Source organism: Panicum virgatum, chromosome 9N (genome assembly GCF_016808335.1).
Source record: "Panicum virgatum strain AP13 chromosome 9N, P.virgatum_v5, whole genome shotgun sequence".
NCBI lineage: Eukaryota > Viridiplantae > Streptophyta > Magnoliopsida > Poales > Poaceae > Panicum > Panicum virgatum.
The window spans coordinates 16,539,738-16,563,658 of NC_053153.1; the positions used below are offsets into that span (position 1 = coordinate 16,539,738).

The 23,921-nt window shown below is 46.2% G+C and overlaps 1 protein-coding gene, 1 long non-coding RNA gene and 2 pseudogenes across 4 annotated transcripts; 3 read left to right on the top strand and 1 right to left on the bottom strand.

The window, feature by feature from the left end:
• Nucleotides 1–496: 496 nt before the first annotated feature.
• LOC120691889 lies at nucleotides 497–2,437 on the top strand. 3 transcript variants are annotated; one of them, XR_005682400.1, is made up of 4 exons: nucleotides 497–1,004; nucleotides 1,282–1,385; nucleotides 1,594–1,707; nucleotides 2,150–2,437. It is a non-coding gene; the product is annotated as an uncharacterized LOC120691889 (long non-coding RNA). The 3 variants fall into 3 exon arrangements; XR_005682398.1 differs by having other exon boundaries at nucleotides 1,327–1,385; XR_005682399.1 differs by having other exon boundaries at nucleotides 1,327–1,385; nucleotides 1,634–1,707.
• A 4,049-nt stretch (nucleotides 2,438–6,486) lies between these two features.
• LOC120688771 (B3 domain-containing protein Os08g0324300-like) lies at nucleotides 6,487–11,411 on the bottom strand. Its single transcript, XM_039971149.1, has 3 exons — nucleotides 11,298–11,411; nucleotides 9,424–9,792; nucleotides 6,487–6,678 (listed from the first exon to the last, which is right to left on the bottom strand). Exons 1-3 carry the CDS (start codon nucleotides 11,409–11,411, stop codon nucleotides 6,487–6,489), a joined length of 675 nt encoding a protein of 224 aa, XP_039827083.1.
• A 2,128-nt stretch (nucleotides 11,412–13,539) lies between these two features.
• Nucleotides 13,540–14,702, top strand: LOC120688772 (annotated as a pseudogene).
• Nucleotides 14,703–16,596: 1,894 nt separating this feature from the next.
• On the top strand, nucleotides 16,597–17,863 carry LOC120688773 (annotated as a pseudogene).
• The last annotated feature ends 6,058 nt before the right edge of the window (nucleotides 17,864–23,921 follow it).

The following is a 23,921-nucleotide window of genomic DNA, read 5'->3' on the forward strand; positions in this document are numbered from 1 at the left end:
CTACTACACATGTCTCCTGCAATAACACAGCCCCTTTTCCAGTAACAACGGGCACTATAGCAAGCGTTATTGCAGTGGGTGGATGCTGATGTCATCAAGAGCGCCCGTTATTAATGTGAACACTGCAGTAACGGGCAACCATGATGTCAGCGCACCGACTGTTATTAAAAATGGAGGCGACACAGTAGTAACGGACAAAGCTGATGTCATGATCACTCGTTTTTAAAAAAACTATTTTCAATAACGGGCACGGCTTACGTCACTGACACATGTTATTAGAAAAAGGATTTCTAATAACGGGCAGGGGTGACGTCATTCCCACCCGTTTTTACAAATCGTGTCTACAACCACAGCCAGCAGATGACGTCATGCGAATGTTATTGAAAACAGTTTTCAGTAACAGGCAGACGATGACACCATGGTGCCCGTTACTGCAGTGCCCCCTATAAAAGATCACGTCTTCTTCCTCCACGCCACCTCCCTCCCCTTGCTCCTCCGCCGTCCCACAGCTCCTCCCTCCCTTGCTCCACACCGCGCCGCCCTCTCCCCTGCTCCCTATTGCCGGATCGGGGCCGGACGGCGGCGCGGCTCCTCCCTCCTCCTCCCCCATCCTCCGAGCTCGGCGCGCCTCAAGCTCGGCAGGGCGGAGGCGGCACGACGGCGTGGTGGACGGAGTGGCACGGCGGCCCATCTCCTCCTCTCTCCTGGCGGCGGCGGCGGACCATCTCATCCCCGGCTCGCTTCCACCGGGACGGCCTGCGCGCGGCGTGGCGGACCGGGGCGGCCGGCGCGCGCCGTGACGGACCGGAGTGGCCGCGACGAGGCGGCCTGCGCGCGGCGCGGCCCCGTGGTGGTGGCTGAGGGCGGACCGCGGCGAGGGTGCTGGCGCGAGGGCAAGCCCGGCTCACAGCGGAGGCTTGCGAGGGCGGTCAGGAAGCCAGATCCTGCCCCTCCCAGCCGTGGTTGACATCCTCCTCGTCGTGGATCTGTTGCAGCTCCTCACGGTGAGCTTCTCCTTCTTTCCCTTTCCTCTCTGTCATACCTGGGATTTGGAATTCGGCACGTCTCATAGATTTTGCTTAGCCAACATAACACATTGTTTTTATTCAGACTTCTGAACCAATTGGTTACTTGAACCAATGCTCCTGCAACCTCATTTTCTATTTTTCTTTGACTTTATTAAATAATTTTATATTATCTGATAATAATTTAGTTCTATTATGATTATGTGATATGCTTTTATGAAGTATAAATGAACAATTCTTGTCTTCTGTTACCCAGAACTTGTATGCTTTGCATTGACAAGCATTGTTTTACCTTGCGAAGGAAAAAGAATTAAGGCGGGCAAGGTGATATTATTCTGTAACCTTCAAGGCACCAAAATGGTAAGCTGTCACTAAGAGAGCTCCAATGACTAGATATTGTGCATTTGATATGCTTATAGCTTTCTTTGCGATACCTAGGGATTAATAATTCAATGCAGTTATGGTAGTGTAATCAGCACTGTTTGGTAGCTATTGTGTTGTTGTAGCACTGCTGCATTGTGGTAGCACAAGATATTTCTCATCATCATTTACTTGACTAATTATGTAGTATGATGCACTCTTTAAAAAGATTGACCTTCCTCAAGCAGAAGTGGATGTCCTCCCTTGGGCAGCAAAGACCACCTCCATATCTCTTCCACCAGCAACAGCAGCACTGCAGCAGGTATTCCCAACCCCCAATTGATCTCTATTTCAATTTTAATCCATAATTCTTTAAATGTAGGTGTGTACATTGTTCAGAACACGAATGAAAACAACTTCTTTCAAGTTGTACTTTTGGGTTGGCATTCCTGTGTAACCGCACAGCTAATATTAGATGTTGTTCCCTGATCCTGGATATACAATGTACAATATGATATTCTGCCAGCTTGTTGGGCTTGGACTATGAAGTTGTGTCTTAGATATTCAGCTATCTGCTATAATTCTTGTTGGTCATTGTAATTCCAGCATTAGGTCCACGCACTAATTTCTTTTTATTTAATCTAATAGATTAATTTCACTTGGGAGACCATTCAGATAAGTATAGTAGCTAGATTTAATGGTATTTCCTTAGCTGCATTTTTGTTTTGTTCATGTATCGTCATCTAACTACTCTTAAATTGCAGAGGCTTTATGAGGGTTTTCACAAAGAAGCACCTGCTGATCTACTAGCCCATCTAGGAAGTTTGGATTCCTGTTCTAATCAGGTTAGAACATATATGCTATGCAGCTTGCAGAAATAGAAATTATGGTAGCTGAACATAAGAGGTACCTTCTCTATAATACTGATCATGCCAATGTTATCTAGGTGCAGAAAAGTTACGGTTCAGTTAATCTCTTTGATTGTTATCTTACCTCTTGTGTATTGTTTCCTATTTAATTCTCAACAACTAATAACCTGTTTGATTGCTGAATTCTGTACATGCAGTTTCCTTCAAGAAGGAAGGATGCTACATGGGAGAAGAGCTTTTCACTACTACAGAATACATCATCGCAAACGCCCCATCGCCGCCGGTTTGTTTCGAACCGGCGGTGGCGGTGATGCTAACATATCAGAGCATCACCGCCGGGTCGTATTACGAACCGGCGGTGATATGTTAGCATCACCGCCGGGTTGTAAGATGACCCGGCGATGATGTGTTCTCCACCTATTTTAATTTTTCTCTTCCTCTCTTTCACTCATCTCCCTTCTCATCCCCTCTCCCACAGCGCACGCCGCCCCTCTCCCTTCATTCCTTCTCCTCCCTCTCATTCCCCATCTCCTCCCCTCTCCCCTCCTCTCCCTTCTCTCCCCAGTGGCGGGGAGATCCACGCGCGGCCAGCCGGCCGCTGCGGGAGCTCGACCGCGAGCCGGCGTGGGAGCTCGATGCGGGACATCCACGCGCGGGAGCTCGACCACGGCCATCGCGGGAGCTCGACTGCGGCCGGCGCAGGAGCTCGGCGCGGCAGCGACCGCGGCGGCCGGCGCACGGGCCGTTCCCCGCCGACCCTTCCCCTTCCCTTTCTGCTCCTTTCCCTTGCTAGCTCGAACACTGGCTCCCCTTCGTCCCTTCCCGCTGCTTCGCCTAGCTCTCTTACCCTACAGATCCGCAGCGGCGGCGGGAACGGCAAGCTTGCGGCTAGCGTGGCGGCGTCGGGAGCGGCAAGATCCGGCGCGGTGCCGTGCGAATCGACCTCTGTGAGGTGCGGTGCCCCTCCCCTCCCCTCCTCACGACTGCCCCTAACCTCGCCTCCCCTCTCTTCCCCTGCAGATAGGGACTAGCCGCGGCCGCCCTGGCCTTGCCCTTCTCTGCTGGGGCCAGCTGCAGCAGCGCAGGAAGTGGCGAACGCGCAGCGGCATGCGCGGTGCTGCGACGGCGGCTGCAGCAGCATGGCGAGCGGCGAGCGGCAGCGACGCGGCGGGGCGAGCGGCAGCAGTAGCAGCAACAGCGCAGCCTATTTTTTTTTGTTTCCAAACGGGGCAACACCGCCGGGTCTCAAACCGGTGGTGATGGTTCGGACTATCACCGTCGGGTTTGAAACCGTTGGTGATGGCCCCGTCCATCACCAACGAGTTAAATCCAACGCCCCCCAAAATCGGCGGTGATAGCTATTTTGAACCGGCGGTGATGAGGGGCGCTGGAGTAGTGTTTGGAAAGGAATGGAAGATCCTAGGCTCAAGAATTGGCATCAAACGAGCTATGCATGTGCTGCACTAGGATATAAAATTCTAGCTTACAACGCCTAAGCAATGTGTGTATGAATTATGTTGTCATTGTCTGCACTAGTACGAATGCATGAGCTATGACTTTGTATGAATTATGTTGTCATGGTTGCTATATGAAATATATTGTCTCTGATAAATATTGTATTCTGCTGTTGAATTATATTTGAATTTGTGACCGGGGAACTGAATAAAATGCAAAAATTGGTTTCAGCCTGTAATTTACTACAGTAACGGCCAAGATGACGTCATCGTGGCAGTTATTGCAGTTCGGGTCTTCAATAACGGCCACGTGACGTCATTCGGTGTTACTGCAGTGGTCATTTAATTTTTAATCCGGGCAACATGACATCAACGTGTGTTACTGCCGTGGCCATTTTTAATAACGGGCATCATGACGTCGCTGCCGTTTTTGAAAATCGATTTTCAATAACGGTCACAATGGCGTCATGGACCGTTACTGAAAATAGGCACTGCAATAACGGGCAGTTAGGCCCGATATTACAGAGAGTCGCCTGCAATGACGGGAACGTAATAGCGGCTCCTGTGCCCGTTATTGCAGTGCTTTTTTGCCCGTTATTGCAGGGCCCTATTCCAGTAGTGTATGGTCTGCATTCATAAAAGGGGAAATCATTGATTTTAAAGCCAAAAACTATTATGATGTCAGGAAACGTTAAGTACAACTACAATGCAAAGAAATAAAAAGGAAAGAATTTGCATGGCCAAGGTATTGTAACAAGGGTTAAAATGATTTTGGGCCTTCGAAAAATTTAGTCGGAGTTGAAGTTGATTATGCCGAGAAGAAACGAATGAGCCACAATAAAAGGTAGGAAACTCAGCCTCTCGCACACCGAGAGCAACTGAGGAGCACAGAGAAGTCCATGAGAATGACTTACCATTCGACTTCGAAAATCACCCATCATAACCTTGAAGAAATACTTGTGTCGATCGTCCATATCCCAAAAGTCCCACTCTCCGCGCCTTTCACAAGAATTGTTCATGGGGTCGAGACTCACCTACACCTAGTGTAGGAAATATTGTGATTACAAAATGAATAATTAGGAAAATATTTTGTGCAAGGCTACATTCTTTTTCCAGGACATTGTGGTACATTTTTAGGTAGTGTAATGGCCTATTTGTACATAGGATTCTCAAAATACAGAAATTGGGAAAACACAGGATTAGAAAGTCCTGACACCTAGAATCCTATTTCCTACGGATATGGAAAAGGTACATAAAAAATCTGCACGAATGACAGTTTGGTTGGGCACAGAGAGAATGCACAGGATTAAGGATAATGAAAAGCACCGAGGAACTTTCCCAAGAGAATGGATCTCATGTTACAAACCCTTGACCCTCCGAAATTCATGCGAAACAAACGCTCTTTCATAGGAATTTTCTGAGCAATTCTGGAGGTTCAATCCTTTGTTCAGAGAGGATTTCATAGAATATTCTCCTCCTACAGAAACAAACCCTTTGAATTCCTCAGCTTTTCCGTTGCTCTAAATTATGCGTGAAGCAGGATGGTCAATTTAGAACAGCAAAAGCCGCGAAGAATGCATCACCTGCGAGCGCTCCGACAGCAAAGACTGGAGGCGGCGGAAGGTGGAAGCGACCACTCGGGCTCGGTCCCCTCTGCTGGGAGGACGCAGCGACCTTGTCGAGGAAGGAAGATGCAGATGGCGCCATGGCGGGGGAAGGCGACGCGCACGTGGCCGTCCACCCCTTGGGAACCCGAGGGCCGGCACCCGCGGCAGGCGCACCTCCCTCAGCTCCTCTGCAGTCCACTGATCTGCAGAGTGATAGAGTCACTGCATGCGGGTCCTGACGCCCGTCGGGCCCACATGTCGGTGTCTGCAGTCGACTGTGGCGGCAGCCCGCAGAATGCTGAAGGGTGAAGCCGTGAAGCCACGGCGGCCGAACAGCGAAACGGCTTTCTTTGTTTCTTTTTCGTGCCGTGTTAGGCTGTTAGCTTATGAAAAGTGTCCTTTTTTACCATTAAAAAAAGTGTCCTTTTTATGCGATAGGATTATGGACAAACATAGCTCGACATGGCCATCCAAGTTTTTTTAAATAAAATTTTAAAGAAATATTCTTTGTTGATTGGTTTACCATGACTGCATGAGTGGTTCTCGGGACAAATGAGTCATTTACTGCGGTAGTAGAAAGATGACAACTTTTCTAGGACCGAAGGTTGTCATTCCCTCCAATCCAAAGTACTCGAAACATAGACTTTGTAAAAATGGACAAAATTTTTTGGAATTAAGCGTGACCAAGTTCATGCATTGCATCGATATATTGTCGACATCAATGGAAATGCCAAAAGCACCCCTTCTTTGTTGAAAATATTCACTCTGTTCGTTTGGCTTGTCAGCCAATCAGCCAGCAGTATTTTTCTCTTATACTAAATCAACACCAGTCACCAGTATTTTTCTTTAATAACAAATCAGCACCAGCTATTAGCTACAACCAAACAAACAGAGTATTCAACATATCAAGCGAACAGAGTATTCAACATATCGTCTCATAGCAACACCGCAAGTTTGTAGCCAACTGCAAGAATGGGTTCAGAACAACAGCAGGTACAGCACCATTAGACGAAATTAAGTTGTGGCGTCAACTATGACATCAGCCAACAAAAGGACCATCCAACAGCCATGGCAACCTACTCATCAGTTAAGTACTTTTTTTTGCGAGGAAATCAGTTAAGTACTTAACTTGATCCGTGGTCGTACATATACTCTAACAAACAGAAACACATCAGTCAGCAACCTCAAACGACCGTATGATATGGACGTTCATCGTGCATGTCTCCCCGCCCTTCAACATTTCAAACACGCAGATATCACCTACATCAACGTCATTGGCCTTCGCAAAGCGTCTCCAGCCACCTTGTGTGAGCCTCGCCACAGCACCAATGCTTAACTTTGCTTCATACCTTTGGCTATCTCGCTGAAGGAAGATTGTACGCTCCTTCCAACCAAGACTAGAACTTAACGCGCGCTTTGCGCGCCCCATCATATGAGTTTACATCAATATAAAAATAGTACAATACAAGAAATACTAAAATAAATACTTTAAATGATAAATTATAATGATATCTCATATAAATATCTTAATAACAATAATATTGCTAATTGAATGGCATCCGTAGTCTGTGGACTCTATCAAATCATATATTGCATTTAACTATTAATATTAGTAGCTAGCAAATACTTTAATAATATAATAGGTAGCTCAATATTACATTTTCCTATCAACATTAGCAGCTACCAAATACTCACTCACTTACAGATGGGACCCATTTCACCAATGAGAGATGGCGCACAGGAGAGGGAAAGAAGGAAGAAAAAAAAGAGAAAAATAAGGTTCACTCAAAGGGATCCACCAAGTAGGGGTTTGTTGGAGTTGTAGGTTAAATATAAAGTCGAGAAAGTAGGGACAACCCCTACTTTAAAAGTAAGGATCTTGTAGAGGCTATTGTTGGAGTATACAATAAAGCTAATATTTTGTCCGGAGGCAACCATATTTTAATCGGCCATTAATTTTCTAAGGACATTTCTAGTGGAGGTTTTATGAGAGTTTTATACACATTAAATATGATACCATATCAGTATTTTAGATGACGTGGCACTGGATAATTGAGGAGAGAGATGAAAGACGAAACTATGTATGCACAGTTACCAACTCTTGATGAGTCTTAAAATTAAATGGAATGAGAGTCTATGAAATAGCAAACATGAAACAATGCATTCTGAAGTGATTTTTATCTATGGCTTCATTTGTGTTTTGATGATGTGACACTTTTGGAGACAACAAAATGAAACTACCTAGTACAATTAGCCTAAGTAGAGCAAGATGTTTAGATAGGCTTGGGACTGTCATGTACACAGCTATTGTCTTCGTTTCCGGTGTCTTTGTGGGCAGCAGCTTCCTAGTGATTTTCTTGTTTGAGACGCAACACTAAAAAATGAATGTTTTATATAAGATTATCATTTGACATGTTATGAAAAACTACTTTTGTATTCGCGTTATGGATTTTTTTACGATCTTTTGTCTTCTTAATTGTAGAGTTAGCAGTATACGAGCAAGAGAGAGACATGTGAGTGAATGAGGGGTTGTTTGGTTTGAGGGACTAAATTTTAGTTCATGTCACATCAAAGAGAATCTTAATATTTAAAAGTATTAAATAAAGGTTAATTATAAAACTAACTGCAGAACCTTGGGGCTAAACTACGAGACGAATCTAATAAGGTATATTAATTTATAATTAGCGGATGGTTAATGTAGCATCACTGTAGCAAATTATAGATTAATTAGACTCATTAGATTTGTCTCGCGAATTAGCACTCAGCTGTCAAAAAACATTTATAAATAGATTTTATTTGATACTCTAAAATAGTAAATTTCTGTTGATGTGATAAGGATTACAAAAATATGGAAAAACAAACAAGGCCTGAGGGAACTGAAGAGAGGAAGAACAAAAATAAAATAGGTAGAATCCACGCAGCACAAGGAGCAACTCTCCCAGTCCCATCATGCCACGCGTCCCCGCGGGAGGTCTCGGGCAGGCTGTGAAATGCGGCCAGGCAAGGCCTTACAGTGGTTCACATGTTAGCCTGTTAGGCAGTACTCCACCGAACCCATACTGCAAGCGGGGGAGGAGGCGTCCCACCTTCACTCGAAGCACTGCAAGCAAATTGGAGAATCATTCTGTGGGACGTGGCGTTCAGCGAAGCATCGCAGGTGCGTGAAATGCGGTGGTGCCAGGAGGAGGCAGCACTCTTTAATTTACCCGATGTCTCACAATATATCGCTTAGGAAAAAATCTAGACACAGAATGGAAATGGAAATGTCAGACAATGGCCAAATAAATATACGAAGCTATAAGTGAAATATTCTACGCCACTGAATTATAAGAGTACTGGTATTTTACCGGAATCCATTCCAAAAAGAGAAAAAAATATTGCGAGAAATTCTCCAAATTGTGATTTTGTTGAAGAAAAGCAATTAAAAAAACACACATTCAGCAAAATATCACACTGAAAGAATTCTCACTGGATCAAATCTTCCATGAATGTTGGTCTTGCATATCACAGCAACAAAGATGGGTGCACCAGAATTCATGCATCGGAGCCTCTCTGAAATTTTCTTATTCTGATTTTTATTTAGACGAGACTTCTGTGAAATGACATAAGGATGCTGATCACGTAACTGAAGACCATTATTATCTGCTAACAAATAATTTCCTGTCCAAAGAAAGAAAACAGTATCAGTTGTGATTTATGATAAATTATCTATCTTGAATAAAGATTTACAACCTGATGAGTTAAGACAAGTAGCTGGAAAAATCGGATTGGTCTTGTTTCCCTGAATTGTGCTATCCACTTGCAGAAATGCCCGTCTTTCCCTTGGCGTTGATTGCACTGACAGGGTTTCTGGATGGTCATTGGCAGGATTCATAGAATCAATATCATCTCTTCGAGTTCTATGGACATCAAGATGTTTCATGGTCTTGTTTCCCAGAGTTATGTTATCTGTTTGAAGCGATGTCTGTCTTTCCCATGGCAGAGATCGCATTTGCATGGTTTCAGCTACTTCATGCTCATGAGTAAGATTCATAGATTCAAAATAATCTCTGCAGGTTCTTTGGACATCAAGATCAGTTGAGCTATCCTTTTGAATTGATGTATGTACTTCCCTTGGTGGTGATCTCATTTGCATGGTTTCAGTTTCAGGATTCACAGATTCCATAACATCTCTGCTACTTCTTTGTACATGAAGAGGCACAGATTCATCATTCACAACAACTGATGTTGCTTTCTCATATCCAAATCGAGATAATATTACGACATTAAACCAAGAATTTCCATTGTACTTGAATACCAGGGAGTCATCCGTGTGTAGATCATAGGTTTTAACGAATACTCCCCATCCTGATGAGAAGGATACTTTATCTGGTTGCTTGACAACTCCAACGCAATAACTTTCTCCATTGCGTGTTTCTAATTTGATCTCCCCTGGAAACTCCCCCTTGAAGCGTTTAACAAATCCTACTGGAACAGTCTGCAGAAGCAATAATTAGACAAAGTCATGGTTTAGAAACACAGTTCTTTTCCTTTGAAACTATTTTTGTAAGCAAAAATCATTTTTAGGCCAGAAAAATAAAATATGAAGGATAAGATACAATGTGCATTTAATCTTCCACTGTAGAACAAACCGATGAAAATGACAGATTATTTCTCCATTTTTAACTAAGAGCCTAGTGAGAGACTCAGAAAACCAACATATTGTGCTGTTTACTATGATTGAGATGCCATATAAACACCGAAGGTTAGAGAAGTATCACAGAGGTTATAACACAGCTTTTAATGTGACTGAAGGAATCTATTACCATAGAGTTGAGTCATTCAATGCTTCAGAGGTAGTGGAGATCTATAAGGTACAAAATTTGCATCGATTTGAACCATGGCTTACCATCTCATGTTGAAAATCATCCTTCATAAAAACCAAGAAATATTTTTCCTCGTTACCCAAATTATAGTATTTATGTTCGTCCAATTTTTTGCAACTTTCACAACATTTCACTGCTTCAATAGAATCAATGCACCTTTCTGGGTCATGAGGACGCAGATGAGCATAGTCTTCAAGAACAGACAATACTTCCTCACAGCCAAATTGATCAAAGATTATGACATAAAACTGAGAGTTTTCACCATATCTGAACAGCACGGACCCATGCATATGCAGGTCATAGTTATCGCAAAATGCTGCCCATCCTGCTGAAATGACTATTTTATCTGGGTACTTGGCAACTTCAACAGTTGAACAGTTACCATTACGTGTTCTAAGTGCGATCTGTGCCGGGATCTCACACCTGAAACGTTCCACCAATTCACCTGGTATGGTCTGCAAAAACAGTTATTAAACAAAGACATGATTAAGCGGATAGTTATTCAGTAAACAATGAAACATACAAGGGAACTCTTAATATGAACGAAGTGCATGTGTTGTGGACGCTTTCTTTGGAAAGCAATTCCCGCGCCGCAAGAAGATGCAGCGGGCCTACGGGTAGCTATAAATTTAATTCCAAGTTTGTTGTAGTTGATAGAGTTTGTTATGAACTCCAAGTAGATGTTTCCTTAAGTTTGTTAGGGAGTCTTCTATATATGTACTTGACATCAAAAAAGATAAGCAGAGATTAACTTTAAACTCAGAGCCTCCTTGGAGGGCGAGTTGGTTCTATCTCCCTGGTACCGAGTTCATTAGCTTAATCATCTTGCCATATCAGTATGTAATGATCAGTAGTGTTCAAGTGATGAATTCATTAAGTATCAAAAAAAAAGTGATGAATTCATTTCAACCCAAAAGAAATGGGCTTACTTAATTACTCCACTCTGAAATGGCTGGATATTTAGTGCAACTCAACAAAGAATGTGCTATTATCTGTTCCTCTTCTTGGCTGACTTTTGTTTCAATCATCGGTATGAAATGGAGTATTATTCCATAATACAAGGAAGCATTACTGCCAAACATGTCATAAAACACAAGGAAGCACAAGTAAGAATTACCATTGCTTGCTGAAAGTCAGCCTTCATGGGCATCAAGAAGTACTTTTGATGATCGTCTAGATTCTTGTAGGCATTTTCAGCCCGCAATTTGCACCTGCGACAGCTGCTACCCATGTCTTGAGAAGACCTGCAGAGCAAAGATCCTTCACAGTGAAATCCGGTGCGAAGAAAAATGAAAATAGTGTGCCTGATGAACTCAATGTGTTATTCGCAAATTCTGGCTATTCACAGATATAAATCCTGGTAAGAAGTGAACACTTGATCGATGCAAGCTATGTATGAAGCCCTAGAGTGCATCATCCATCCGTGTGCAGCATTGCTAAAGAATGTTGGTAACTCCTCGCCATCAGCCTCACAAGCAATGCCATCTCAGAAACTGACTCTGACAAAAATTTTGTGAAAAATGCAATTTTTCTTCAACAGAAGGTCTGTCAGAGACTTGAATGTTCCAATTCAAGAAATAAATCCTGCAGAGATAATACTTGTTACAGGTAAGAAATCAATGTTGTAGAAACTAGAAAATCACGCAAAATTTTACAATTTGACCCACCTTTTCAGCCACGAAAATAATCAAATATGGATGAGCGCGAGCTGTTTGGTTTAAATCCAACGGTTAGAAAAGTGAAAAAAATTTGGGATGACAATCTTTCGATAGATAAATAGATGGTCCCAGTTTCAAAGAGAAAGTGTTGTTGGATCCTATCTCCGCTCGCCGGCCGGCGGCCTCACGCCGCATCCTACCTCACTTCCCCAAATAAATCCTATCGCTACTAAACAACCATGCCTTACGCTGCTAGATGCTTGTAAATAAAGTGGGAGCCGAAATTTCAAACATGCATGCGTCGAAACAAAAGGAAAAAAAATGCGGGAAAAACAACAAGAACTGAAGATTTCTATTATTACAAAGATCTGAGCTCCAGAAAAAAAAAGGGTACCCGAAAAAAAACTTGGTTGCAGCCGGAAAGATAAGGGCGTGATTGGTTGGTCGCATGACCCCTCATCCACGCTCGCGGGGTGCAACATTGGGTTGTTTGGTTACCTGCATTAGCTATTGGGCCAGGCCGGGCAGATGCAAAAGGGGCCTCCTGGCCTGGCTCGCGGGAAACGGCCCGGCGGCGAGCACGCGGGCGAGCGCGCAGGCGACGAAAATTGCCGCGCGCGTGCAGGCGGGAAGGACTAGGGTTACTGCCGCGATTTCGCGCCATTCTTCGCGTATATATCTTCACTGCTCCTCCTCCCACCTCCCACTCGCTCCTCTGGTCCTCACCGCCGTCCAACAGGTTCGTCGTCTCCCCCCGCCCTCTGAGATTCGTCCCCGCTCCCCTCTTACTCTTGCACAAGCAGATCTAATCCCTCCTCTCTTCTCTGTGCTTCGATTTGTAGGTGAGATTAGTGAGGAATCCGAGCTGCGAGGCAAGTGATTTCGAAACCCTAGCCCCTTTCTTTTCTGGTTGGTACCGATTTCTTGGATTTTCCTAACCCTAGATTCTCCAAATCGTGATCTCAAATGTGCAGCCTCTCACTGGATCTAAGTTCTTTGCTTGTGTAGAGGTAAAGATCTATCTTTCTTGCATTTATTTCGATTTTGGTTATGTTCCAATAAAGTTTGGTATGTTGCATGGTGAAATCGAGTTTCTTTTTTGTGTAGGACTTCAGATCTGCTGGTCCTTCTTCTCTTTCCCTCTGATCTGGTCGCCGATTGGCTTGCTGCTACTCCTGTTGTGGTAACGAAAGCACAAACCCCTCCTCCTAATTTATTTTGTGCTTTGATGTGCCATGGATGCAATTTTTGTGGGAAGAATCTAAGCATTTGATCATGTCAGTGGTGCTTTATGTTGTGAATCTGAGCATTGTTGTCCACGTCAATGATGTAGATTGTGTTAACCTGAGCAAACTTGACCATGCCAATGATGCTTGTTTTGTTAATATGAGCAAACTTGTCGATGCCAATGATGCATCTTTATTATTCTGAGCAAACTTGTCCATGCCAATGATCCATTCTTTGCAAATCTGAGTACACTTGTCCATGCCAATGTTGTCTCTGTGTTGTAATATGAGCATACTTGACTTCATGTTTTGTGAAAACACTTAAGCTCCTTATTCTAATTTTTTAGATGGCCTAGAAGACTAGAGACAAATGCTTATTGTTCATGCAGCTGCTCTAGTCACTGCTATGTATGCGTTTTTCATCAGTAGGATTAGAATGGGTCAACTGTCCCGACCTAGTATTACTTATGCCCCAATGAGTGTTATGGATGAGGAACGACAAAATAACCTGGACAAAATCTATAACTGCAATGATGTAGAGTGTGTAAACATGCTTCGCATAAGGAGAGCTCCTTTCTTTCAGCTTTGCAATTTGCTTAGGGGGAAAATCTACTTAGAGACAGCATACATAGCAGTGTAGAAGAGCAAGTTGCAATGTTTTTGCATCTTGTCGGCCACAACCAACGTTTTAGAGTGATACACCAAAATTGGAGGAGGTCTGTTGAGACAGTGCATAGATATTTTAAGGAGGTGCTCTATGCTATTGGGGAACTTAGGCATGACCTGATTAAACCTCCATCTAATGAGACACCACTTAAGGTCAGGAACAGCCACAGATGGTATCCATATTTTAAGGTAATGAACAATTAGTAGAATTAATAATAAATCTTGCATAATTTGGTGCATAGCATGTAACAAGAATTATTGGGTGCCATGTAGGATTGTGTTGGGGCAATAGATGGAACTCATGTATATGCTAGAGTGCCAGCCAAGATGCAAGCAACCTTTAGGGGTAGGAAGAACTACCCCACACAGAATGTGCTAGCTGCAGTTGACTTTGATTTGAAATTCACATATGTGTTGGCTGGTTGGGAGGGATCTGCACATGATGCCACAATTCTTGCTGATGCACTAGAGAGGGATGATGGGTTAAGGGTTGCAGAAGGTAAATAACTAAATTGGCTATCTTACTTGAATCAGAATATGCATAACAATAGGACTAATGCATGTTTATATATACTTGTTCTAGGTAAATTCTATCTAGTAGATGCTGGATATGCATGTCGCCCTGGATTCCTTCCTCCTTACAGGGGCACTAGATACCATGTTAATGAGTATGGTGGTCGACACTATCCAACCAATGCAAGAGAGTTATTTAATTTGAGGCATTCAAGTTTGCGTGTAACTGTTGAGAGGGCATTTGGGGCTTTGAAAAATTGATTCCGTATTATTGACAACAAACCCTTTCACCCATTCAAGACACAAGTCAAATTGGTGCTTGCATGCTGCATTATACACAACTGGATACTTGGTTTTGGGGGAGATGAGGTCATACCTGTTGAGTCCACTTGGGAGCCCAACAGACTTTATGATCAGGGGCATGGTGTTCCTATGGATGACAATGCAGCTTGGGCCTAGAAGAGGGATGAATAGGCTAATAGCATGTGGGCTAATAGGGGTCACTCACGCACCTAGATTCCTGTACTAGGTTATTTCCATTTGTTTTCTGAACAATGCCCTTTGTGGTTTGCTTTTATGTTGTTTGAATCATGGACAAGTTGCTATGTTGATTAAGTAATTCATGTACCCCCTTCTAATTCCTTTTATACTTGAGGCATTAGACAAGTTGTGATGATTAACTACTTCATGTACTAGCTTCTAATTTCTTTTATACCTGAGGCATTGGACAAGTTGCTGTGATGATTAACTACTTCATGTACTAGCTTCTAATTCCTTTTATACCTGAGGCATTGGGCAACATGCAATGATGATATTTTTATTTTATAACCTGAGGCAATGGATATTATGCAATGATGATATTTTTATTTCATAATGTAACGAACATGTCACCATTTATGCCATTTCGAGTGATTTTGGTGATCGTATGACAACGCAATCAATGGGACTAATGGTTTTGTTCAGTGAACATTTCTAGATCCCAGGGATGAAGTAAAAAGGCCATACAAAGCAAAACACGAAGAAAGAACTCAAAAAAATGCTGAATTGGACGAGTTCTACTGAAATCAGTAGCACCAAAAGAACTGATGCCCATAGCATCGGTGCATCCGATGGTTGTCGGAAGATCCGACGCCCTGGCATTGGCACAAGTCTGTGCGCCTCTGGAGATCAAGTGAAGAAAGAAGTGAAGCACCGGATGAACCGACAGTGTCATGAGAGGCATCGGTGCATTCAATGTACTATGTTCCAGAGACGATGTCAAGCGCGCAGGAGCCAAGTCTTCAGCACCGGTTGAACCGGTGATGCATCGGAGCATAGCACCGATGTAATGACGTCAGCAGGAGAGAAAGAGGCCAACGGCTAGTTGAGTGCTGTGAGTGACCGGTTTAACCGACACACAGTCATCGGTTAAACCGGTGGTGTCGTAGACAGTGCGTCAGAAGCACAACGGCTACTTCGGGTCTGAGAGTGACCGGATGAACCGACGCCACCCCAGGCAGAGGCATCGGTTCATCCGATGGTATGCTGTTTTTCTGCTGACCGTTGGAGCAACGGCTACAAGACTTGGTGGCCTATATATACGCCTCACCCCGGCCATTTGAAGTTTGCTGGAGTTGTTGAACATCCCACACACACCCAAGAACATCTCCAAGCCATCCAAGAGCATAAAGATAAAATCCTTAGTCCTTAGCACAAGTTTTGTGAGTGTTAGTGCAAGGTTAGCTCTTGAGTGAGTGATCAAGCAAGGTTTAGATCCTTGTGTTGTGGTTCTAAAGTGAACCATCCTTGTATCTTGGTGCGCCAGCCATCCTTGGAGCTTTGGTGGCTCGCCGGCAAGTCTATGACCCTCCGACTTGGTGTTGAGCGGCGTCGACAACATTGTGCAGGGGACGGAGACCCCTCCTTCGTGGGCAATCTCCCTTAGTGAAGATCGGGATCAAGGTGACCGTGATTGTGTTCACGGAAGAGACTTGCTTGCCGGGAAGTGATACTCTTAGTGAGTGCTTCAACAACGTGGACATAGGGGCGCCTTTGTGGCAAACCGAACCACGGGATAAATCCTCATGTCGAGAGTTCGCTTCCTCTCATCCATCCCTTTAAGCTTCCGCATTTCATATTGCAATTTGTGTGCCTTTACTTTCTTAGTGTAGTATCTTGCTAGGATTGGCTATAGGTTGCAAAACTCTTTTGGGATGAGGGTTTTACACTAAGGTGAACCATAGTTGCACATCTAGATAGCTTGTTTTAGTTTTAGTTTTGTGCAAACTAGTTGGAGACATAAGTTAAGGTTTTTAGAGTGCCTAATTCACCCCCTCCCCTCTTAGGCTAGAGCACCCGATCGCTTTCACATAACATGAGGCAATGGGTATTATGCAACGATGATCCATCTTGTTTTATAACCTGAGGCAATGTGCATGATGCAATGATGTTTATCACTATTCAATCTTGTTTGCAAACCACTCTTTGATTTAATTATTGTCTGTTAATTGGGTTGTACTAGAGATTGCTCAAGAGTTTCCTCAGTTTGATTTGGTGGAGGAGCTTGAGGCTGCTGAAGCCGCTGCCTAGGCTGTTGTTGGTGTTGGTGCCCAGGCTGCTGTTGGTGCTAGTGCCCAGCCTCCTATTGGTGCTGGTGCCCAGGCTGCTGGTGCTGCTACTAGGAATGCAATGAGGTGGACCAATGCCATGTCTAGCTTCATGCTTCGCCGCATGTGCCAGCTGATCTCAAGTGGGGTGAGAACTGACAAAGGGTTCAAGGAAGTACACCTGAATCAAGTTGCCAAGGCTATGCAAGAGTTTTCAGGCAATGAGATCACTGACACTCAAGTGTACAACCACCTGAGGAAGTGGAGGCAGAGGTGGGTAAGGGTTGTTAAACTTAGAGAACTTAGTGGTGCTTTGTGGAATGAGGACACCTGTGCAATCACTTTGGAGGATGAGCACTACAAGGGCCATGTGAAGGTGTGTTGACCTGTTAAACTTAGAGAAGTTATTTGCTGCATTCATAAATTTTCTTCACAAACTGACTTGTCCAAAATACATTTTAGGCACACCCTAAGGATGCTGACTTACTTAACAAGCCCATAGACAACTACCACTAGATGCAGATCATTTTTGCCAATGGGCAGGCAACTGGCAAGTTTGCCATGGGGTCTAGTGAGCCTTTGGGATCCCTATCTGACTTTGCTGACAGCAACCTTAATTATGTGGATTCTGATGTTGGTATGGCTGCTGGTGGGAGTGCTGAGCAAACCAAGACACAACAGGCTGCTACTGGTACAACTGGTGTTGTTGTTGGTGGTGGTAGTGGGCCACAATCTGATGCAAACAACAAGAGAAAGAGGTGCATACTTAGTGATGGGGATATTGTTGTCCTAACTGGCATGACATATGCAGTGAACAATGTTGCCTCTGCTAGTCGTGAGACCAAGGTTGAGGATTCTCACCCTGCTTTGTATGATGCTGTCATGTTTATGCCTGGCTTCACTGATAAAGCACTGCTGGCTGCCTACAGCCATCTGCTTGACAACAAGGCTCATGGTTCTGCATTTGTCAAGATGAATGACTCTCACCGTGTTCTATGGCTCAAGAGCTACTTGGCCAAGCACTACTACATGTAAAGGGTGGTCCTCTACATCTGGTTGATCCATCTTTTGTGCAGTGAGCCTGCTGATCAGATGGTGGCTTCTTTTGTGCAGTTAGCCTGCTGATTTGCAAGTGCCTTCTTTTGTGCAGTGAGCCTTGAGATCTGGTGGTGGCTAAACTTGAGCATAGAGGATGATGCACTCATGGTGGCTGGTTCTGTGCATATCTCCTCCTGCCTTGACTTGTGCAGTTGATCTGATCCTTCACTCTTTTGTGCAGCTAATCTTCTCTCTTTACTAACTATACCATATAGTTAGTGATTGATTAGATGATAGTGTCACAACTGCTACTTGTAGTCCTTAGAGATGAGTAGTTCATCTATGAGTTTGCTGATGATGTGGATTGGACACATTGCTGGATCAATCAGTACCATTTGATGTGTTAATTTGTTGAATTGAGCTTATGCCCATTGCCAATGATGTGGCTCTGTTGAATTTATCCTTTGTGCACTTCTGTTGATTTCCATAGCTCAAACTGACCATATGCCCATTGCCAATGTTTTGGTTCTGTTGATTTGATCATATGTGCATTTATATTGATTTCCTTAATTGAAACTGAGCATATGCCCATTGCCAATGATGATGTTCTGTTAATTTGATCATATGTGTAATTATATTGATTTCCTTAAATGAAACTGAGCATATGCCCATTGCCAATGATGATGTTTCTTCTTTTTAGCAACAACATAGCTTGCATCAATGGCATGGTATGTAGTTCATGTTGGTCGACAAACTGGTGTGTTCTCAAGTTGGGGCGATTGCCATCCTCAAGTGGATGGTTTCAGTGGTGCTTGCTACAAAAAATACAGAACTAAAGAAGAAGCCTTCTCAGCTTTCTATGTGCAACCAGGAACAAATGTTGCGTCTGCTGCAAACAATCTCAACATGATGCCTTTTTCACGTAGAGATGTTGTATTAGTAGTCATGTGTGCAATATTGGTAGTTCAAGCTCTAGCCATTGTGTATTTAATTAGGAAATTGATGTAATATTGTGTTAAAACTACCTATCCGAACTCATGAACTGCTTGCTGGTAACCTCACCACTTCATGCAAGAGATTATTCAACCAACTTGTATCCAGCCAACCAAACAACTACGCACTTGCATCTGAATTCAAACTTGGCTATGCATGCATATAACCAAACAGCATCTCTGGCTCGCCTGGCTGGACTCAGCATGCAACCAAATAACCACCTCTTGCATGCACACAGCCTGGCTACTGGGGGCTGGCTCTCGGATGCGAGCCAGGCTCACGGGAGAAGACAACCAATCACGCCCTAAGAGAATGCAGCAAGCAAAACTAATGGAGATCCTAGTGGAAAACAAACGATGATGTCACGGAGCTGGAGCATGGGGTAGGAGATGCAGCCTGGTAATCGAAAGCGATTCTTTCTTCCTCCTTGTTGCCTCCTTGGCTTGACCGTGCTCTGCGGTTTGGTCGCTGCCTCTACTCTTTGAGGCTATCCGCACCGGGGATCTCTATCCCTCCCTTCAGTACCAACATAGCGAAATTTTCTCTGCATCGGGCAACTGGGAAGCAAACGGTAAACAAGAGGAAGAAAACGCTTTCGCTATTTTCAGCGTGGTACAGGCCTTCCGCTATCATTCATCGGCCCCACCTCGTGTCGTCCACAGCTGCCTCGCGCGCAGAGCCGGAAGCCACCGTCCGCTGCTCCGCCTCCACTGCCGCTCCCCTGCTCCTCCGCCGCCGTAGCTCCCTTGCTCCTCCGCCGCCGCACCTTGCTCCTCCTCCACCATTGCTCCCTTGATCCTCCGCCACCGCGCCGTGAGAGAAAGAGGACGGTGCTGGGACAAGGCAGCAGCAGCTCCGCACGCCCCGCTCGCGCATAGCAGCTCGGCGGTGCTGCTATCCGCTTTCTTGCGCCCCCCGTCCGCGCCGCTGCTGGGTGAGCGAGCCGCCGGGGGGCAGGCGCGCACGGAGCTCCGCCGCCGCTCGAGAGAGAGGCTGGGCGAGGACGGGGAAATCGAGGCCGCGCCGCCGCCGCTCGTGGCGTAGCTCCGCATAGGGAGCAGGGAGGGGCGGCGTGGCTCCGCGGCGCTGGAGAGGAGCAGCCGGAGCGGAGGGAGCCGCGGCCGGCGCACGGGAGAGGCTACAGCGGCGGCGCCGGCCAGGTCGCCGGGTTCGGGGCCCACCTGCCTCCGCCGGAGATGGGGAGGATGGCCGGCGCGCGCTCTGGGAGAAGAGCTCGCTCGCGCAGAGCCCCTCCTCACAGATCCGCCCCGTGCTCGCCGGTGGCGGAGGACGGCGTGCAGGCCTCGCCGTAGCGCCGGCGCGGGGTGGCGGAGCGTGCGTGCGGTCCCGCCGCGGCCGGCGTGGCGGAGGACAGCCTGGGGCCTGGGACGAGGTCGACGCCGGTGGCTGTGGTGCGGGTGGCCGGCGCGGGGATGGGGGCGGCGAGGACGGTGGGCGCCGGGGCCGGCAGGGAAGAGGGGGGCCGGAGGAGGGGGTGCGCCAAGCAGGCCTCATCCCGCGCGGCCTCGGAGGAGGGCCGAGCTCGAGCAAGCTGTTGGGGATTGGACCTTCGGGTCAAGCCCTCACCCTTAGAAATGCTCCCTAACCTGTTTGCAGGGCCACAACGAAATAGAGCCAAGCATACCCGAAGGTATCGGATGAACACTAAGAAGCGCAAACTCAAAAACCATGACCTTCGAGCCGAAGGATAACACCTTCTGAAGGCCGAAGGTAACGGATGGCTGCCCAGAAGCGCAAGCGCAAGCACCAAGGCCTTCGGTCCGAAGGGTACCGCTTCCACCGCGCCGAAGGTGACAAACGGCCACCTAGAAGCATAAACTCGAAGATCAAGACATTCGGGAAAAGAGCCCGCGGCCGGGAACGAAGATGACGGCTGGTCGATCGTTGATGGAACCTTCATGGCCCAAACTCCCGGAGGTGCCCGAAGGTTATTGTAACCTTTGTCGGCTGAAGACGTGAGAAAAATGTGAATATGTAAGAAGGTCGAATTTGTACACCTCCCGAGTACGTGAGAAGGTCGGATTTGTGACCTCTCACCTTGTAATTTTACCCCGGAACCGGCTGAGGGTGAGCTGTAAGTGAGTTGGGAGGGGGCAATTTTGGAAAACCTGGCCGAGGGCTAGGGGTATAAATAGCCCCCTCTCTCCACAGTGTAAAGGGTTGAATTTTCTGATCATTATTGGAGAGTTCGACACCTACTTTCTTTACAACCTCTTTTGCTCCTCATGGAGACCTGTTTACAACCTGGCCGCACCCTCGACGGCCCCCAACCACAGCACGAAGGAGCCAACCAACAAATGGAAGACATCAACAACAAAGTTGCTCCTCATGGAGACCTGTTTGATAACACTGAAAACACCGAAGCTCATCAACTCATAGAAACAGTACTCAAGCTCAAAGCCCTCGAAATGAAGAAAAAGGACATCAAAGCCCAGCTTGCCACCAAAAAGAGGGCAATGGACCAAGCCAACAAGCTAGCCGAGGCCAGGCGCAGGCTAGCAAAGATGGAGGCAGAAGTTGAGAGCTTACAGAGGGCATACCAAGAAATGCCCGAAGGTTCCTCTCAGCAAGAAAACCGCGTCATCCTACAGACAGCCTTCGCTCATAATGAGAACCAAAGGCCACCGCCGGTCAACCTCCCATTTGACCCGACCTCGCCACTCTCAGTCGCTCTGCAGCGAACTTCATGGCCGCTCGGCTACAAGCCAACTCAGCTCCCCAAGTACAATGCCACAACAGATCCAACTCAGTTCCTCATGGCCTACGAAGCAACCATCGCTTCGGCCGGAGGCGACGACTCCACCATGGCCAAGTCCTTTGTCATGGCCTGCGAAGGTTCTGTGGCTAACTGGTATTCGTACCTGCCTCCGCAATCAATAAACAACTGGTATCAGCTGAAAGGAAGGCTCCTCCAGGACTTCCAGGGCTTCAGAAGGCTCACTACCAACACTGTCAAAGATTTCATGTGCCCCCAGCATGACCGCGAACCTCTCTATGACTACTTCCGGAGGTTCGTCCAAAAGAAGGCTCAAATTCCAAACTTCCCAGAGAAAGATGCGATAGAAAAATGCATCGAGGGACTCTTGCCTGGTCAGCTTGCCTCCCACCTCATAAGAGAGCCTCCGAGGACTCTAGAGGAGCTTTATTCAGAAGCAGAAAAGTACGCGAAGTCAGACGCCGACCACCGCAGAAGGGTCGAGCAAAGAAGAATCATGCGTTAGGCTGAAAAATACAACCAGCAAACATGGCAGCAAGAGAAGCAGCCAGCTCACCAGCTCATCTTACCTCTAGAAACTTCGCACGAAGATGAGGATCAGATAACCTTCGATCCCTTCATGACACCACCAGAGCCGGAGCCCCAATGCTCAAACGACAAGCAGCCTTCGTCCGGGGCACGAGGCAGAGGTCGCGGCAGAGGAAGGGGCCGAGGTCGTGGACCTTCGCGTGATCCCAAAAAATTCTTCTGTCACTTCCATGGATCTGACTCCGACCACAGAACAAACTAGTGCCTGGAGAAGAAGAAGACCCTTGACAGAATGGAGGCCGAGAAAAAGGCCAAGCTAGTTAGGCACACTACATGGCCACAGACCCAACAACCTCAACAAATTCAGTACACACAGCCTTCGTTCGTTCCACCTCAACCATTTACACAAGCATACCGCCCACCCATGTTTAACTACAACTACAATCATAGTTGGCAGCCGCAGCCAAACCCTCCAATGCAAACCATTCAACCCACAACCCAAGCTCAACCCACTCAGGAGCAGCTACCACCACCCCCAGCTCACCCACCAAAACAAGAAAACCAAAACACAAACAGCCAACCCGCGGCACTACCATCCTTCGGCATTTTCATGCCCATCTCTGGAGGTTCTACCCTGGACTTCGAAAACAAGAGGCAACGCAGGGATTACTTCAGGCAAGTCCATTGCATCGTCTCCGAAGGTCTAACCAAGAGAACCCAGTGGTCACACTCTCCGATCACCTTCTCTGAAGAAGATGTCAACCTCATCAGCTACCCACACACAGACGCTCTTGTCATCGAGGCAAACATTCAGGGCTGGAGGATTGGCAAGATACTAGTTGACACCGGCAGTTTAGCAGACATCATCTTCTCCGATACCTTCGATAAGATGGGTATCGACCGAAGCCTGCTTCAGCCTTTGGAAATCCCTTTAATGGGATTCAGAGGAAAGAGAGTGAACGCAATCGGCAAACTGTCACTCCCCGTGTCCTTCGGAGATACGGCCAACGCAAGAACAGTGTACATCACCTTCGATGTGGTAGAAATGCCGTACCCTTACCGCGCAATCTTAGGAAGAGGAACAATTAACAAGTTCGAAGCTATCGTCCATCAACTATACTTGTGCATGAAAATGCCAGCTCCCGCAGGGGTCATCACCGTTCGCGGGGACCAGCAACTTGCGTGGGACATTGAACGGGGATACACCCCAGGACAGAAAAATGTTCACAATCTTCAGACTGAATCCAAGCCAGTTACCATCGAAAAGCACCAAGGGGACAGTGAGAAAGCAACCTTCGAAGAAGACTGTGAAGTAAAGAAAGTCCCCCTCGATGTACACCTCCCCGACAAAATGGTGACTATCAATGCAACCCTAGAGCCTGAAGAGGAGAAAGAACTTCTCGAGTTCCTCCGCAAGAACCAAGATGTTTTTGCATGGTCCGCCAACGACCTTCGGGGAGTCAGCAGAGACATCATCGAGCATCGCCTGGACACCAACCCAAACATCAAGCCGAAGAAGCAGAAGCTTCGCAAAATGGCAGATGAAAAAGTCGCAGCAGTCAAGGCCGAAGTCCAAAGACTGCTAGATGCAAATGTCATTAGAGAAGTCAAGTACCCAACATGGCTGGCAAATACTGTGCCGGTCAAAAAGAAGAACGGCAAATGGCGCATGTGCATTGACTTCACTGACCTCAATAAAGCCTATCCGAAGGATGATTTCCCATTGCCAAGAATTGACAGAGTTGTCGATGATGCGGCAAACAGTCAACTGATGTCTCTACTGGACTGTTTCTCCGG